Source organism: Aedes albopictus, chromosome 2, assembly GCF_035046485.1.
Source record: "Aedes albopictus strain Foshan chromosome 2, AalbF5, whole genome shotgun sequence".
NCBI classification, from domain to species: Eukaryota; Metazoa; Arthropoda; class Insecta; order Diptera; family Culicidae; genus Aedes; species Aedes albopictus.
Genome location: NC_085137.1, coordinates 438839893 through 438857802, shown reverse-complemented (window position 1 = coordinate 438857802; position 17910 = coordinate 438839893). Strand labels below are relative to the sequence as shown.

The window sequence follows — 17910 nt, the reverse complement described above, 5'->3', positions numbered from 1 at the left end:
TTGGAAGCGGTCGGTGTCTTGTCGCTTGTACAGAGTTTGCTTCCGGATGTGTGGAATTTCTGAAGAGGACCAGCAGAACCCACTGCAGGTCCCCCGCCACGCCTAGGCTTACTCCGCTTGAGCAAATCGTATGTTCCGGTGCTAGGAGCCTAGGATTCTTTCCTAGCGAACCATATTCGCACATCAGTGTGGACTACCACCTTTGGCACCGGGAGAGGTGACCGAGCACCGGGACATACGATTTTCTCAAGCGGAGTAAGCCTAGGCGTGGCGGGGGACCTGCAGTGGGTTCTGCTGGTCCTCTTCAGAAATTCCACACATCCGGAAGCAAACTCATCTGGGCTTCCTCGTCCGGTGCTATGCTGCCTCGCGCTCCTTCTATTGAGCCTCCTACAGCTTGCTTGCTGGTGGGTACATCAGCCCCTTGTAATGGCGATCTCGCCAATTCTCTACGTGCGAACGGGTTTAATGCCGTTACCACTGTCGTTCCGGTTTAGATCATTTGATTTTGGGATGTATTACTCATTGCGCGTCCTGAAAGGTTAGAGCCACGCCAACATTTTATGGGACGGAAGACAGCGCCGACATTAGGTCATCCGCCGTTTCAAGTCAGTGTCACCCGACCTTACTAAGAGAACAGAATGCCGTCGCTACCAGCTTACTGGTGCATAGTTACCTAAGCGGGTATCGTCTAAGTAACCCATTACAAAGTATCCTTATGTGCCGAGGCACTCCTTGCTGGGCTGTAATACTTTGAAAGCGCTGCCATGTCGCTTGTACAGAGTTGCTTCCGGATGTGTGTAATTTCTGAAGAGACTCATCAGAGCCCAATGCTGGGTCCACGCCACTCCTAGGCATACTCCGCTTGAGCAATCCGTATCTTCCCGGTACCAAAGGTGGTAAGTCCACACTAGATATGTTTCACTTAAAAAAGAATCCTAGGCTCCCACCTTAATCGCAGAAGGGGAATTCGTCAAGCCCCTTGGCTCCTGTCCCTGTTGCCCTGTGAACTGCGTCTGTTTAGGCATTAGTCTGTTTCTGCATTATTTCCTGAGCTTGGGCAGATCAGTATTCCAGTAAAAAAAAAATGTTTACCATTCATTTCAGATACTTACTCTCATCGAGCAACCGGCGCTCGGTGACGGAGATCATGCCGATGATCGGTGCCCGCTTCTACGTGCAGCTCGACGCACTGCAATCCCAATGTGATATCCAGGAGGACGAACTGGCCCGGGAGATGGAAAACGGTCGGCTCTATCGACTGCTGGTCAAGCTGGGCACCGTCAACGAACGACCCGAGTAAGTTTCTTCGAGCTTCTAGGTCCATTTATGGCATACATTCTGACATTTTTTGTTTCATCAGACTTAACCTGGACGTCACGTGGTCCGAAACGGGCGATCGGTACATGCTGAAACTGTTCCGAGATTACCTCTTCCACACCGTCACGGAGGACGGCCGTCCCTGGCTGAACCAGTCCCACATCGTGCAGTGTCTCAACAAGCTGGACGCAGGGACCGTTGAAAAGGTAAGCTTTCGAGGCACCTGAATCGGTCATTGTTTTAACGTCTCGTGAACTTCGCAGGTTCAGCTGATGTCCCGTGACGAACAATCAGTATTAGTGGTGACTTACGCTGAACTGAAGCACTGCTTAGAGCAAGCATTTTCCGAACTGGTAGCGGCAGCCACAGCCGTGTAATGAGAGGGGGACAGTTCGCGTCAAATCCCCCAAAAGGAAGAAAAACGAAACAAAACAAAAGAAAACTTACCTTGAGGCTCGAGAGATGTGTAATATTTTTTTGTCTGTGTGTAGGAGAGAAAATACGAGATGATTACGATGACGATGATGATGATGTTACAACCGACAACCAGAACAAACAGCAGCAACACAACACAACAGGTTTAAAAGTGGGAGAGAGAAAGTGAAAGAATGCAGTTTCTACTACAACTACAACCCTAGAGGTATGTTCGTGATCTTATTTTTATACACATACACCCATGAAGAAACCAAGAATCGTGGAAACAAACCGGAAAAGGTTAAGAAGAATCCAGAAGCTGTTAGAACCACACACATTGTAGAAAACCAAGGAAGATATAGTGACAGACAGAAGAATCAGCAGACGGAGAGATCAACAATTGTACTAAAGTGAGAACTCGCATCATCATTGTGTGGTAATCCAATATTTACAAAACAAAAAATCCACATGAAAACATAGAAGAGAAGCATAAAGTGAAACATACATACAGACACACACACATGCACTTACTCATAACGCGAACTGTAGTTACATTTCGGATAGCAGAAGAATGAGAGCGATGATGCGCGGGAAGAGAATGCGCGAAACTGAAGGGTAAGAGAGGCAGAATGAGAGCGAAGCGCTTGAAGAGAGTCGGAATCGTCAGCAAGAGAAAACTAGCTGTGAGTGTGTGGGTGAAGTGTAGTGAAGGAAGGATTGTTTCGCTTGGGATCATCAGGTTCAAGTTTAAAAGTGAATTTTGTGAAGATTGTATCGTGTTAGTTTACGCTTTATTTGGAATTGTGATGTCCTAGGAAAAGAAAATTGTGCAAATTGAAAAGTTTAGAATCAATAAAAGAATTGGCAGCTGGAAAGAAGGGTGTGAAGTTGAGTTATAGGTTATAGAACACCACAAGCTTATTTTCCCTAATACTCGTAGCAAAATTTCCCAAAAGGAATTGCTTAGTTTCGTTCCATTTCACTCTCAGTTATGTTATTTGTTTTGTAAATTGGTCACAAGTCTAAATCAATTTTTCATCGTGGAAAATCAAAATTTATTCGGAGTACTTAAAGAGTGTGTCAGATCAGCCAAACTAGCCTGAAGCTCAAAACTTCAGGCCTACATTTTTAACGGTTGTCTTTTCCGCTACACTGGGTAATATTAGTTGGTCAATCATGATTACTGAACCTTCTTCAAGATTAATCGACACTTTTTAATATTGTCAGGACTTTATAGGTTATCCAAACTGTTTTGGAGTGAAGGTTTTGTTTACGAATAGCCGTAACAGTAGTTGTTCGGGTACCAACAACAATTCATGATCTTCTCAGAATCAACACAACCGCTTTATTACCTGAGGTGTACGATTAAATGATTTTGAGGAGCAATCTTTAGAAAATTATTCAGCATTTTTTTTAAATATATTCTGGAGTTTTAGAGGGCTTTCTCCGGAAATTTTTTTGGCAATATTTTTGGGGATAATTTTGATTATTATTCCGAAAATTGCTGTGATAACTTTGGAAATTCCTGCGAAAAAAAATGTAAATTTCTTCTGCAATGCCTTTGAAATTTTTTAGCTAATCCTTTTGGGAGTTCATTCGGAAATATATTTATATTTTTTTACGGGGATTCATTTGGGATTTGTTTTTGGAAATATATTCGACAATTCCTCGACGATTCCTTTGACAAATATTTTTTTGAGAATTTCCTTAGTAGTTCAGGAAGTTTTATAAAAATTTTCTACAACAATTCCACTGAAACTTCTTCGACAATTTCTTCAGGAATTCTATCAGCAATTTATTTGGGAATTCCTCACGTAATCCTTTTGGAAATTACTCCAGTAGTTGATTAATATTCATTTTGGTAAATCCGTCATTTTATTTGAATTTTCTTCTAAAATTTTATTAGAAACATATTTTTATTAGAACTACTCTGGAAATTCCTTCATTCGTTTGGAAATTACTTTATCTGTTGGTATTTTTCAGAGAATGCTTTGAAAAATTTTAGTAACTATCACCGGGAGTTGCTGGAAGAATTTTCGAAGCAATTACAGAAGGAGTTTCAAACGGTTGTGCGATGACCAAAAACAAACTGCTTAAATAATTTGAAACTCTTGCTTTGCCAATTGCTTTGAAACTTTATTCTGCAATGCCATTGAAATGTGTTAGTTATTTTTTTAAGAAATATCTACAGATATAAATCCAAATTTTCTTATTCGGCACTTCATTTGGGATTCGCTTTCGGTTGCTCGACAATTTCTTTTGGCATTTTTTTTTTCGAGAGTTTCTTCCGTATTTTTATTGGAATTCGTTCATCAATTCCTTTGGGTATTTCATTGAAAATTTCAACACTGAAACTTCTTCGGCGATTTCTTTAGGATTTTTTCAGCATTTTTTTTTTGAGAATTTCTTCCGAAATCCCGTTGGAAATTCTTTCGGAAGCTTCATTATTAATATTCACAATTTGTATACAATTCCTGTAATAACTCGTAAGGAAATTTCTCAGAAACCGTTCCACAATATCTTCGGCATATCCATTGGCAGTTTCTTCAATCATTTCTGTTGAAATTTCTCAGACTACTATTTGGGAAATTTTAGAAATTTTTAACTGGTATTACTTAAGTAATTTACAAAGGAATTTGAGATGGACGTGAAATCAATAGAATTGCCGAAAAAATTGAAAATGGAAAATAAATTTCCAACGAAATTATCAGAAGAATAGTAAAAAAATCAAAACAAATCTTCGAATTTCTCAAACTAAGCCTAAGAATTTACCAAAGGGATTTCCAACAGGTCTATCGTAAAAACTTCTAAAAAATTTACCAAGGAATTCTTGAAAGAAAAGGAAATTACGAAAGTATTTCATTAGGAGTTTATTCGGTAATTTTATTTTTATTATTTTTCTTTTGGCATGTTTTTTCGAGAATTTCTTCAGTAGTTTCATCGGATTTTTTTCATTGGAAATTTCAACAAAAATTTCTCTGAAATTTCTTTGGAAATTTCTTGATGAATTCTTTCAGCAGTTCTCTGGAATCACTCCCCCAATCTCCTTGGAAATCTTGTTCAATACTCTTCGAAAATTTTGTGGTAAATATTTTTTTTTGGCAATACCACTCTGGAAATACCTTCGAGCTTTTGTTTAGAAAGTTTTAAGGGCAATTGTTTTTTAGAATGTCTCCCACAACGGATCATTGGAGCCTCCGTATATGAGCTGTTGTGACAGCAATCTAGTGATGTCAAACACACATTGCTATTCTGGTGCTAACTGTTCATTTGATAGCGGCTGCTTTAGTTATTTTATTAATTCATTTCTTCAGCATATTTTTCGGAAAATGCTTCAACAATTTTTCTTGAATTTTCTCAGACACCTCTTCAGGAAATTTTAGAAATTCCCAAAATGGTGTATGATTTTAAAAAGGAAAATTCCTTCTTTGTACAAGGAATTACATGAATTTCTAAGGGATATGCAATTAAAGTAATGGCTAAAATAGTTATAAATTTTCAAAAGAATTCTCTGAGGATTTAAAAAAAAAATAAACTAACTTAAGAGTTCACAAAACGCCACCGAAGGATGTTTCAGAGCAATAGCCTAAAAATTTTTCAAAGTGATTTTCAACCGAGCTGCCGTATAAATTTCCAAAGAAATTCCCAAAAGAATTTCTTAAAAAAATCAAAGGAATGCTCAGAAAAATAGTCAAAAAATTAAAAAAAAAACTGTCTGAAATATTCACAAAAAAAAAATCGCCGAAGGGTGACCCAGACAACCAGTAATCGTATTAGATGTTGCATAAGATGATAAAGTGGAGGCCATATGCGTCCTTGCCTCCATTTAGGCGCATGTAAAAGGCACGCATATCGCCTCCACTTTAACATCTTATTCAACATCTTATACGATCACTGGTTGACTGGGAATTGCACAGGAATTTTCCAAAGGGATTTCCAATAAAGCCACTGCGTAAATTTCTGATGAAATTGTCTAAGGAATTCCTTAAAGAATTGCCAAAGGAATCCGTAAAGAAATTGCGAAAGTATTTTCAAAGGAATTGATTAAATCAATGTACAAAAAATACCGAAAAATATTCTCAGGGAGTTGCCAGAGAAAGTTTCGTAGAAGTTTCCGAATTCTCAATGACTATGCCTGAAGAATTTTGATAGGAAAATATCGAAGAAGTTCTCAAAAATAGCCTCAAATAAATAAATTTCTTAATTTAGAAAAATTGTCAAAAAATAGCCAAAGAAATCTCCAAAGAAATTTCCGACTGAATTTCCAAAGGAATTGCCGAAAAAGTTTCCAAAAGGATTGCCCGAGAAATGTTCAAAGAAATCATTGATGAATCCTAATTATCTGGGCAAGTTTCAAACAAACCTTAAAAAAACATTACCAAAGAAATTGCCACAGGAATACCTAATAATTAATTACTGAAGAATTCATGAAAAAACTATCTTGAGATTTCTCATAAAAAATTGCTGAAGGTATGATCATAGGAGTTGCTGAAAGATTCTTTAACAAAATGATGAAGGAATTTCGAATGGCATTAGAATACAAATTTCCATAGGAAATATTGTGGAAATCTCCGAGAGGCCGAAGTAGTTTGTAAAGGAGAATTTCCCAGAGTCATTGACGTAATAATTTCATAAATAAGACATATCCAAAAGATTTCCTGGTCAAATTGCTGAAAAATAAATTAAAATAAATTTTAAAGAATTTTTGAAGGATTTTACAATACAATGTCTACTGAAATGGGCAAGTAATCTTTCACAGAAATTTTCAAACATAATATCGAAGAAATTCCATAGAAATTGCTGACTTGGCGAAGAAGTTTCCGAAGAAATTCCCAAAGTCATTGTTGCCTAAGCATATTTTCAAAGGTATTGAATCAACAATTTCCTAATTCTGAATGGCATTTGTAAATAAATTCTCAAAACAGAAAACAAAAAAAAATCCTGAAATTATTCTCTGACAAAATTTAAAAGGAATTGCCAAAGATGTTTGTGAAGATATTTTAAAGAAATTCGAAGAGTCGTTTGCGAATGAATTTCCAATGGCATTGCTAAATGAATTTCCAAATAAATTGCCGTATGAATGCAAGAAATACTGAATTCATGCCAAAGCTGAAGCAATTTAAAAAACCCTAATTAATCCACCTAGCGGTGATGGTGCCTTTCTCGTGCTTTAAAATATCCTTTCAACAAAACTCAAGCGACATGTTGACGACATTGACATAAATACAAAATGAAAACTGCTTGCTAAATCTACTCAATATGGATACATTTTATATTAGCATAACATCCAATATTCAGAAATTATAAAACAAAATTCAAACCATATAAGTGTCATGAAGCCGCAAAATTTTGAAACGTCATTTCAGATTTTCCGGTCATCATTTTATGACTCCGGATATCTACCCCAACTAAACTAACCGCCATCTTGAACATTGAGACACCATCTTGGATGTCCTGGTATTCATTTTTGGACCTAAAATTACATAAAATAGTCGCCGTATTGAATTTTGGCATGTCGTTTATGATTTTTTGGTTACCAGTTTTGGACGAAGACCGGCATTCTTCCATATTCAAACTATAGTCATATTGCAGACCTTGTGAAACAGCGGACAGCTTGGGTTTTCTGATTCTGATAACATTTATCAGGCCATTAAACAAAGCCACGATTTAGTTTTTCACATGAACGTTGGTTCTGCTACACAAAAGCTAGTCTCTAATGTGATCTAAGGCTATTTTCTTGCTAACCGTTCATTAGATTATCAAAAAATCTGCGATCTGATGTGTCGTATATATGGGTTTGGTTCATTTTTATATTTGGTAATTTCCGGTGGGATAGCCGAATCTGATTCCATGAGTCATGGACCATGACACTACCGGTTGTCCAAATTATGGTCTGAGATTATTTTATTGCTTATTTTTCACCTTTACCTGATCACCGCGATTTTATTTATAGCGCATGTATGAGTTTGATTCACTTTTACTTTTAACCACTTCGAAGCCACAGCTGAACCCGCAACACTACCGGGTCTGATCACAGTCATTTGAACCTTTTCGTCGATATTCGGCCTCCTTTGTCTCCGGTATTCGCAACACAATCAATCAAACTACTGTTCGAAACAAAAATGTCAAACGAATGCACTTCACCACGATACCGGCTTCGGAAGACGTTTCGACATTTGTTATTCCTGTCTTCTTCCATAACAAGAGCTATGTTGCCCATCTGTGTGTCGTATTCAATGCAACATGCAAGAATAAACTCATATTAACATTCATAATCGGAATTGGCTGAGAATCTATGCGTAATGCTAGAATTACACACGAGTCATCGTGTCAGATGACATTGATTTGACTCTTTCTTATGTTTATTGATCTTCGTTCTACTGCTCGTGTTGTGTGTAGGTAAGAGGTAACGGTAGCGCACGAATGTAACAAAGCAAGCTGACACCCGACTGCGGCAACGAAATGAAGCTGGTGAAAAGTGTCGAATGTTTACAAGACTGGTCGTGATTTGATTCACCGCATCCATGGGTTTGGTTAAATTTTACATTTTACAACCCGGATCTGATTCTGGGTAACTACCGGCTGAACCAAATATGGTCTGACATTATTGTATTGTTAACTGCTCATCGGTTAACCAAAAACGCTGCAAATTGAAGGTGTCACATGCAGAGTTTGACAATTTCGACGGGACTCTCGGAACCCATTCCGGAACACTACCAGTTGTCTTTAGTGTGACCTAAGGCTATTTTCTAGCTAACTGTTCTTCATGTTATCGCAAAAGCCACGATTTGATGTGTCAGATGCCTGGATTTGGTTTACTTTTACATTTGGCCTCTCCCGGCCACTCAAAACCGATTCCGAAACATTTGCTGGCCGTTCATTAGATAATCTAAAAACCCGCTATTTGATGTGACGCATGTACGGGTTTGGTTCTCTTTTCAGATTTGACCACTTCGGCGGGAACCCCGGAACCGGTTCCGGAACACTACTGGTTCAAAAATGGTCTGAGATGATTCGCCTTGACGGAACTCTTTGAGAGAATTGCGCTGTGCGTGAAAACAATTTTTTTTAACATGGGAAAGGATAGGAGCTGCATTTTCAAATGCTTCTAAAATATTTTAGGGACTTCAGATTGAAGAAAGAGTTAATGTTTTGCAATATACTTTCAATTAGCTACACTATAACTGGTTTTAGACAAACAGTTTTTAAATCACAATGTTATGTCTATAATATAGCGTATCAAAATCTCATTCGATAACATTAAGAACGTTTTGCTTAAAAAAAATTCTATAAAGAATTAGAAGCATTTGAAAATGCAGCTCCTATCCTTTCCTATGTTAAAAAAATTTGTTTTCACGCACAGCGCAATTCTCTCAGAGAGCCTCCGTCAAGGCGAATTTTCCTGCTCATTGTCCATCAGGTCATCGAAAATGCCGTGGTTTGATGTGTCGCATGTATGGGTTTGGTTCAATTGTATATTTGGCCACTTCCAGCGGGACGCCCAGAACCGGTTCGGGAATACTACCGGTTCAGATATGGTCTGTGACTATTTTCCTGCTTACCGCTCATCAGGTTATTGAAAATGCCGTGGTTTGATGTGTCACATGCATAGGTTTGATGCATTTTCATATCTGGTCCCTTCCTGAGGTACCGTTCCGGACCACCTAAATGGCCATATCTCCGGAACGGCTGGACCGATTCGAACCATTTTCAATAGGAAACAATGGGATCAGATTCCGCGTCGAATGAACCGTCGGTCATTGAAATCGGATGAGGTTTACTGCCAAAAAGTGATGTGAGTTTTTTTGTACACACACATACACACATACATACACACACACATACATACACACAGACATCACCTCAATTCGTCGAGCTGAGTTGATTGGTATATGTGACTCGACCCTGCGGGCCTTCTATCGAAAAGTCATTTTTGGAGTGAACATATAGCCTTTCCAGTACACTTAGTGTACGAGAAAGGCAAAAAGATCAAAAATTTTAAAGTTTAATTTCCTGAAAAATTTTTTGAAGAATTTTTCTTTCAAATTTTTAAAGAAATTAGCACATAATTTCCTTCAGAAATTATTTAACCCTAGTAGGATGTTGGAGCCAATATGACCCATACAGGCACGCTGAACGTGCACTACACCATCGTTGTGAGAATAACCTTAAAGTTTAGGAGGGTTAAGCATTTTCAAAGGAATTGCCAAATAATTTTCAAAGTAATTACCGATAGAATTTTTAGAAGATTTTCCGAAAACTGCTCACAGACATTTTTCAAATGTAATGTCAGAGAAATTTCAAAAACATTCCTGAAAGAGATCCAAAGGGCTTGCCGAAGCAAAGGTGAAAGAAAGAAATATTCAACAATATTTTTAAAGGCATGCGACTTATGCTTCCGAATGGTATGAGAAGATTAATCTATATATATAAAAATGAGTTTGAAGTTCCTTTGAGGCAACAAAACTCAAGAACGGGTGGACCGATCGGCATGACTGTTGCATGGTTCGATTCGTATTCGTGGTGGCTGTGTTTATATGTACAAAAAGTTACGAAAATCCACTGGAATAGTAAAAAAAATAATAAAGTACGGATTTCTCATGAGCCGGGAAGAAATTCAGCGTGATCAAAATTAAATCAATCTAGAGTGCGTTGCTGCGATGACCTCAACAGTTGTCAAACCACCACAGCTTGGCAAGACAAAGTTTGCCGGGACAGCTAGTTCCCAATAGAATCAATAAAGAAATTCCTAAAAAAAATCTGAAGAAATTCTAAAGAAATTGCCGAACAATTTTCTAAATAAATTGGCAGAGAAATTTCCAGTGTCGTTGACGAATGAAATTCCAGTGGGATTACAGATCGCTATAGAAATTACAGAGAAAATGTTCAAAAGAATTCCATAAAATGCCAAATGAGTTCATTACAAGCTGAAGCAGTTTTCAAAAAAAAAAGTCAATAGAATTTTCCGATGAAATTTCTTAAGTAATTGGCAAGTAGTCTTCTACAGAAATTATTTAAGCAGTTTTCAAAGAAATTGCCGCAGAAATTCCAAGAAAATAGATTTTTTTTGGAAAATCAGCCGATAACTTTTTAAAGTTATTTCCAAGAATTAAATCGGAGAAATTTATGTAAGAGATCCAAAGGACTTGTCGAAGTTTTAGATGATTTTTTTTTCTTAATTAATGCTGCTTATGTTTTTGAAGAATTTTACGAATCACATTTGCATAGACATTCCCAAAGAAACACCCGAAGAAGTTCCTGAGAAAAATCTTAAATTTCTAAAAAAATTTGCAATATTAATCCCAGAATTGTTTCCAACGGCATTGCCCATGGAATTGCTAAAGAATTTCGGGAAAAATTGCGGAAAGAATTTCATAAAATACCAATTATCTCATTCCAAGCTGCTCCAATTCCCAGTGGAATAGCAAAGGGGCCGTTCATAAACCACGTTGACTTTTTGGGGGGGGAGGGGGGTCTCGCCAAAGTCTACGCTCCATACAATTTTTTTTTGTATGGACAAAAGTCTACAAGGGGGAAGGGGGGGTTGGTCTGAGATGGCCAAAATTTGGTCTACGAACAGCCCCAAAGGAATTCAAGAATAAATTCAAAAAAAAATAAAGGAATTTCAAGAAAATTGCCGATGAAATTTCTAAATAAATTGCACAAAATCCCGGATTAGTTGATGAATGAGTTTCCAATGACACTACCAAAGTTATTCCCAGTGAAAATGTTACAGAAATTCAAGAGAATATTGTAGAAAATTTTTTGAAGAAATAAAAACAAATGAGTTCTTTTCCAACTAAATATATTTCCAAATAAAATTTGATTGAATTGAATAAATCCCCGAGGGATTATCCGATGAAATTTCCAAAGAAATTTGCAAGTTATCATCTACAGAGATTGTTCAGGCAGATTCCAAAAGAAATGCAGCAAGCTCCAAAGCAATTACCGATAGATTTATCAAAAGAATTGCCAAAAAATATTCGCATAAATTGGAACATGTAAGAAATTTCATAAAAATTGCTGAAAAGGATCCAAAGAAATTGCCGAAAAAAAATACAACAAAATTTGCCGCTCAAATTTTCAAAGGCCATAATGAGGATTTTTCCGAATGGCATTGTAAAAGAAATCCCAAATGAAACCAACGAAAAAAATCTTGAAAAAAATCTTAAAAAATTTCAGAAGAATTGCCAAAGAAATTTCTAAACAACATTTTCGAGGAAATTTCCGGAAGCGTTGGCGAACGAATTTCCATTGGCATTACTAAAAAGGAATTTCCAGTGGAATTGCTCTAGAAATTCAAGAAAAAATTGCCGAGGGAATTCCAAGAAATACCAAATGATCTCATTCTAAGCTGATGCACTGATGCAATTTCTAAAAAAAATGCTTTGGAAATTCTGAACTAATTTTCTTAAAAAAAATAAGAATAAATTTTCGATGAAATTTTTCAAAGAAATTGGCATGTAAGCTTCCACAGAAATTATTTGAGCAGTTTACAAAGGAATTGTCACAGAAGTTTCAAATTAATTGCCAATTTGAAACTATTTGAAGAAATTTCCAAACACAATGTCGGAGAAATTCCAAAGAAATTGCTGGAAGAGATCCAGAAGACTTGTCGATTGAATTCCCAATTTCGTAAGCCATTGTCGGTTATATATCCAAAGGCTTTACTGAGGTATTTCTAAAGACATTGGCAAAGAAGTTTCCAAAGGATCGAAGCAGTTTATCAAAAAATTTTGAAGAATTTATGTTAATAATATTGAAAAATTATGATCTTTCTTTTAAATCCAAAACCCGACTCGATCTTTTGAATGCTGGAATCAATCTGCTTTATTCAAAAAAACCTTTCATTACAATTCGACTTAAAATCTACACAAAGTCTTAACTCTACACAACATTAATTCTAGGGGAGGAGCTTGGATTTACTTCAGGATTGGCAATAGCCAATCCTCATCGAACAAGCTAACTTGGGTTCGGTAAACGAACCACCAACACATGTGACATGTGTCTTTACTACGATTTTGATGATTCTCCATAACACAATGTAGGTCAGGCATATACCAACTGCCTACAGTGTAATGGACTGTAATCTGAGCCTTTGTTTTGAACTGTTCGAAAAGCGTACGTGTTTAAGCAACATGTGCAATCAATAAATTTGAATGAGGTTAACTGTGAAATTTGGATGAGCTTGCACTTGCGTGTTTCGACAGTCACAAGTGTCTTATTGCAATTTATGACTTGGCATATGGAATGTTCTTGTGAGGTCTGTTTCCTTTTGCTAGAAGGGAACTTAAACTTAAGCCGTTAATGATGTTATGAGAAAGATGAGTTTCTTAGCGCGGATACATGTCTCATGTAGAAATGATATTTTTAAGAAATATGATATTGGAATGCTACAATATATTAAATGAACTCCGATCTACAAAATTTTTAGGCAGTCGTGAAAAAATTGCCACAGAAGTTACAAAGTTATTACCTACAGGATTTTCAAAAGAATTGCCGATATTTTTTTGCAGAAATTTGCAAACACTTTTTCGAAGAAATTGCTGAAGGGGATTAAAGAAATTCCCAATGTTTTTGCTGCTTGTATTTTTAAAGGCATTACTGAAGTATTTCCTAAAAGAATTGTAAAAGAAACTCTCTACTTTACTGCAAATTGCTACGAAAATGCGAGAAAATTTTAAAGGTAATTGGCAAAGAAAAACTCAATCGAATCAAGTTTTTAAAGTTTAAGAAAAGAAAAACAAAAAGTTGCTTAACTAAAATCAATTTTCAAATTTTTTACATTAATTAAGAAATTTGGTAGAAGTCATTGATTTGAAAATATTGCTAATCTGAATAGAATTGGATGAGATGTAAGAAGTTGAAAAACCTATACCCATACTGTTATGGTAATTAGTGTAAGTGATTTATACCATGGCAGTGGAAATGTAAATAAATTCCTCATAGCTATCCTAAGTACAATAGCATTCTCAATATATTGACATTTTTTTTGACACTTTCTGGGAATGCTGCTGGTCAAGCTCCTGGATGAGTGTTTTTTTCCTATTTCTGAAATTTTCGGCAACATTGACATTTCTGACATTATCTCTTTTTAATAGAAAATAAAAATAAAAAAAAAATCAGAAGAATTTTTCTCAGAATCAGGGATAACATATACATACACAGATTTATTTGTATTAGATTGCGTTATGTATGAAATTCAGAGGTTTTTTTTTTTTAATTTTTTGTATGGGATTCGGATTTTTTTCATACGGATTTTGTGTGGGATACTGATTATATAGTGATCATTTCAGACAGTATCATACAGATTTAACAAAAAAATAAACATCTGACAACCCTGGTCGGAGCCTACAAAGAGGTTCTGGGGATTTTCCAGGAGGTATTTTCATATTTTTTCTTCAAAACTGATTTTGGTAAATAGTGATGTTCTGAATAGTACTTTTAAGTTCCATCTCCGACAAATTCCGAATATTTTAAATATTATAATCAAACGTCATGAATAAACGGCCAAATATAGTGCTTTATGCTTCTAATCAGTATTTCACAAAAAATTCTAATTTTCGTAAAATATTTTTTTCAAGAATCTTACAATATTCTTCAAATTTTTGATTAACCGAATTTTAACAATAATTTTTAAGAGCGACTTGTAGACGCAACCTTAAGTTTTCTAAAAAAAAGTTCCGGTAGGGTTTTTAAACAAGTTTTGAGATCCACGTTGAAAATTGTTTATGTTTGTTTAACGAAACTAGAGCATAATCACAGTTCACACTAACATCAACTTGACCCCAATTCCACCACCCAAAAACAAGAACCTCATTCACGCACATACACGTTCACACACACAGCAGACAAAAGTTCGCCCGAAGGAAACCCGTGTTGATCTTATCTCTCGCGATGCGAGCTAATCATCTACTAAAAACTGAGTTAAGCAAATCAGAATTGTTTGTGATGTTATTTTTTACTGCTATACATTTAGTTTTTTTTATATAAGAGTCCAGTTTTGTGCGCGTCTTTATTTCCTGTTTATCGATGGACTATTATTTGAAATATTATTTGATGTAGGATGATAGTAATTATTATTATTATTAATATTATTTTGCTAGTTGGTAAGTTCGTAGTATTCGACGACCGTAAAAAAACACAAAATCATAAACAATTATCAGACTCAAGCTAAATTTCGACATTGAAAACTGGAACGCGCGACAAGCAAAACGAAACACACGTACACAAACACACTATTACTTACCTCAAGTTCACGAAAACGTGCATCCCCTCACTCACACAGGTGCAAACTCACGCGTCACGCCGCTGTTTGTTTTTGTTTCCCATTTGGTGTCTCCCGCATTCGTTTTTTTTTTCATCGCGATCCAACGTTGCTTATTTTTGTGTAGATTCTTCCCAACTGTGGTAACCATGGATACAAATGCAAGCATTTCCGGCCAGCCTAAAACAGAAACCGTTAACCGTACTGTTGCAAATTCAAGATAATTTGCTTTCCTTTGAATGCTTTTTCAGCTAGGTGAATGGAGGAAAGATAAAAAATGAGAATCTTTTAAATGATTGGTGTAGTTTTGGAAAGGAAAAGAAGAATCGGATAATTGTGTAATCCAATTAGTGGTGTTTTAACGATACTTTAAGAAACGAAAAAACGGAACAACAGTTCGGATCGATGATAGGAAATATGAAAAAATCGTAAAGCAGAAACCATAGTAGGAAAACCAAAAGAAAAAAAAGTTGTTAATGATGAGATTTACAAAGAAAAGGAAGAAAACAGAAAAATATCTCAACCGATAGAGGACAACAAAACGTAAACCAGAATAAACCAATAGATGTAAATGTGTATACACGGACACTGAAACACTCACACAGACACCTATTATGTATTAACACAGGGAAGCAAAACTGGATTGAATTTCTATACAAAAAAAAAATAAAACAAACAAAAAACGGGGTGTACCGGGGGACAGAATGCGCGTTGCGATCGAACACGGAACAGAAATGCAAAACAAACAAATTCATATTCTTCCTGTGGGTGCGAGAAACAAACAGAAGCAAAAACTTTGTTAGAGAAACGATTGAAACCAAGGGAGAGAGGGAGATTAGAAACGGCGATGTTTGTAAAGGTGAGAGAGAGTAATATGGGTTTAAATGAAAAAAAAAATGGAGAAAGACTTTTTACTGTGACAAATAATATTTAAAACGAGATGCAGAAACAAAACAAATGAAACAGAAGTAAACAAGAGAAACTGATAAGATACACTTATAGACAAAAAAAAACACAGAGATATATTTGTAATAAAAAAGAGAGAAGAAAAGGACAAAAAAGCACAAAAACCAAGCCGTAACCACTCACACTGGCGATTGGGATGGGTGCTTGTGCGTGTGGTTGAGACGCGAGTTTATTGTTTTCTCAAATTGAGGCTAACGTCTGAGTGCAATGATCCCCTGTATATTGACTGATCTCATGAAAATCAATCTCATCACTACATTTTCCATCAATCAAAGAATTCAATTTGATTTGAGAGAGTATCGTTTTTTTTCCTTTTTGTATTTTACTCAAACCCTGTCACATCGACCTTGATACTCCTATATTTTCTATGTACTATTTATTTTATCCTATTTTTCATCGACCACACGAACACAAATAGAGAAGAGGTGATATCGTACCCATCAAAGTAGAGAATCAGTGAGTGGTTTGCGGAGAAATTATTGTAAACGAAAAAAAATCATAAAAAGTGAGAAAAAGCCTTTCAAAAAAATTACAAAACTACGAAACTGGACACACAAAATGATTGTATCCGACCAAAAACACTAATAAAAGACAGAAAAATTTTATGTTTCATAAGTTTGCGATGGTTTTACTTCTTTCTTACGTATTCGAAAATGACCGATAAGATCAAGAGCGAGCCATCTCACATCAAGACTTTTGGCATAAGGTAGCTTGGCATAACGGAAGTTCGGCGTAATGCACATACACATCCTACATACTTTTATGCTAATATCCGTTATGCCGTAAGATCATTATGAAAGATCATATGCCAAATGATTTATTTTCATAATTGGTCTCTATATAAATGAAGACAAAGAATCAAGGAATCTTCCTGGGAAAAGTTGTAAGTTTTACAAAAATCATTTAAAAAAAATTAAAAATGGTTTCTGGCAAACTGATAAACATATTCCACAAGGAAAAAAAACCGAATACACCGTGATCATGCCGATGAATGTGTGGAAACCAATGGAGTCACTTCAAGAGGAATTTCTGGATGAATTATGGGAGGAAATTCAGCAGGAATACCTATCAAGAAAACTTTCATATAAAATATCAGGAGATACCTATTCCTGAAAAAAAAAACCTAATGAAACAACTGAAATATTTTCATCAACAGCAAGAACTTCTGGAGGAACTTCAGAAAAAACTCCGTTAGGAACCTTCAACAGATATCTGTTACTGGCATGAAGAATTTGAATGAACTTCAGAAGAAACTTCAGTAAGAATTCCTGGATTAACGGCAAGGGGAATCTGTGACGAAATTCCATGGGTAAATCCTAGAGGAATTCCAGTGATTATTTCAGAAATCCGCCAATCATTCTGCAAGAATATTATTCAAAGGATCTCTAGCAATAATTAAGGTGAGTTCTCCCAAAATTCTTCCCAGAAATCTTTCAGTGATTCCTCCTTGAGTTTCCCCTGAGATTCCACCAAAAAATCGCGAGGTTGCTCCAGAAATAGGTGATTCCTTTAATAATGTGCATTAGTTCGCAGTGTATTGGAGTATGGAGTGCAAGCTTGGGCTCCGTATCATGCCGTCTATGCTGAACGCATCGAGAGAGTTCAGAAGCGGTTCATCAGATATGCTCTTCGAGGTCTACCGTGGAATGATTCTGTTAACCTGCCTCCTTATAACCAACGTTGTGCGCTGATTGACATGGATTCTTTAGCCAATCGTCGAACATTGCTGCAAAGACTGTTTGTTTTCGACGTGGTCACCGGCAAAATCGATTGCAGCTGTCTTCTTAGCAACTTGCGCTTCCACGCTCCATCCCGCCGGCTTCGTAATTCAAGATTGCTGTGGATTCCCATTCATCGTTCAGATTACGGATATCACAGCCCGTTTGATTCGTGTTGTAGGTTGTTTAATGATGTGTGTGACTCGTTTGATTTTAATATAAGTA

The 17910-nt window shown here is 36.3% G+C and overlaps 1 protein-coding gene across 4 annotated transcripts in view; it reads left to right on the top strand.

Annotated features, from left to right (window-relative positions):
* The window catches only part of LOC115254148 (PAN2-PAN3 deadenylation complex subunit PAN3), a 111415-nt gene extending 94833 nt beyond the window's left edge, over positions 1-16582 (top strand). For all 4 annotated transcript variants that reach the window (XM_029869802.2, XM_062853736.1, XM_062853738.1 and 1 more), the window contains exons 15-17: positions 1108-1299; positions 1364-1526; positions 1584-16582. In XM_029869802.2, coding sequence (XP_029725662.2) covers positions 1108-1299; positions 1364-1526; positions 1584-1697 — 469 coding nt within the window. In that variant the 3' untranslated portion in view covers positions 1698-16582. The remainder of the gene's footprint in view (positions 1-1107; positions 1300-1363; positions 1527-1583) is intronic.
* The last annotated feature ends 1328 nt before the right edge of the window (positions 16583-17910 follow it).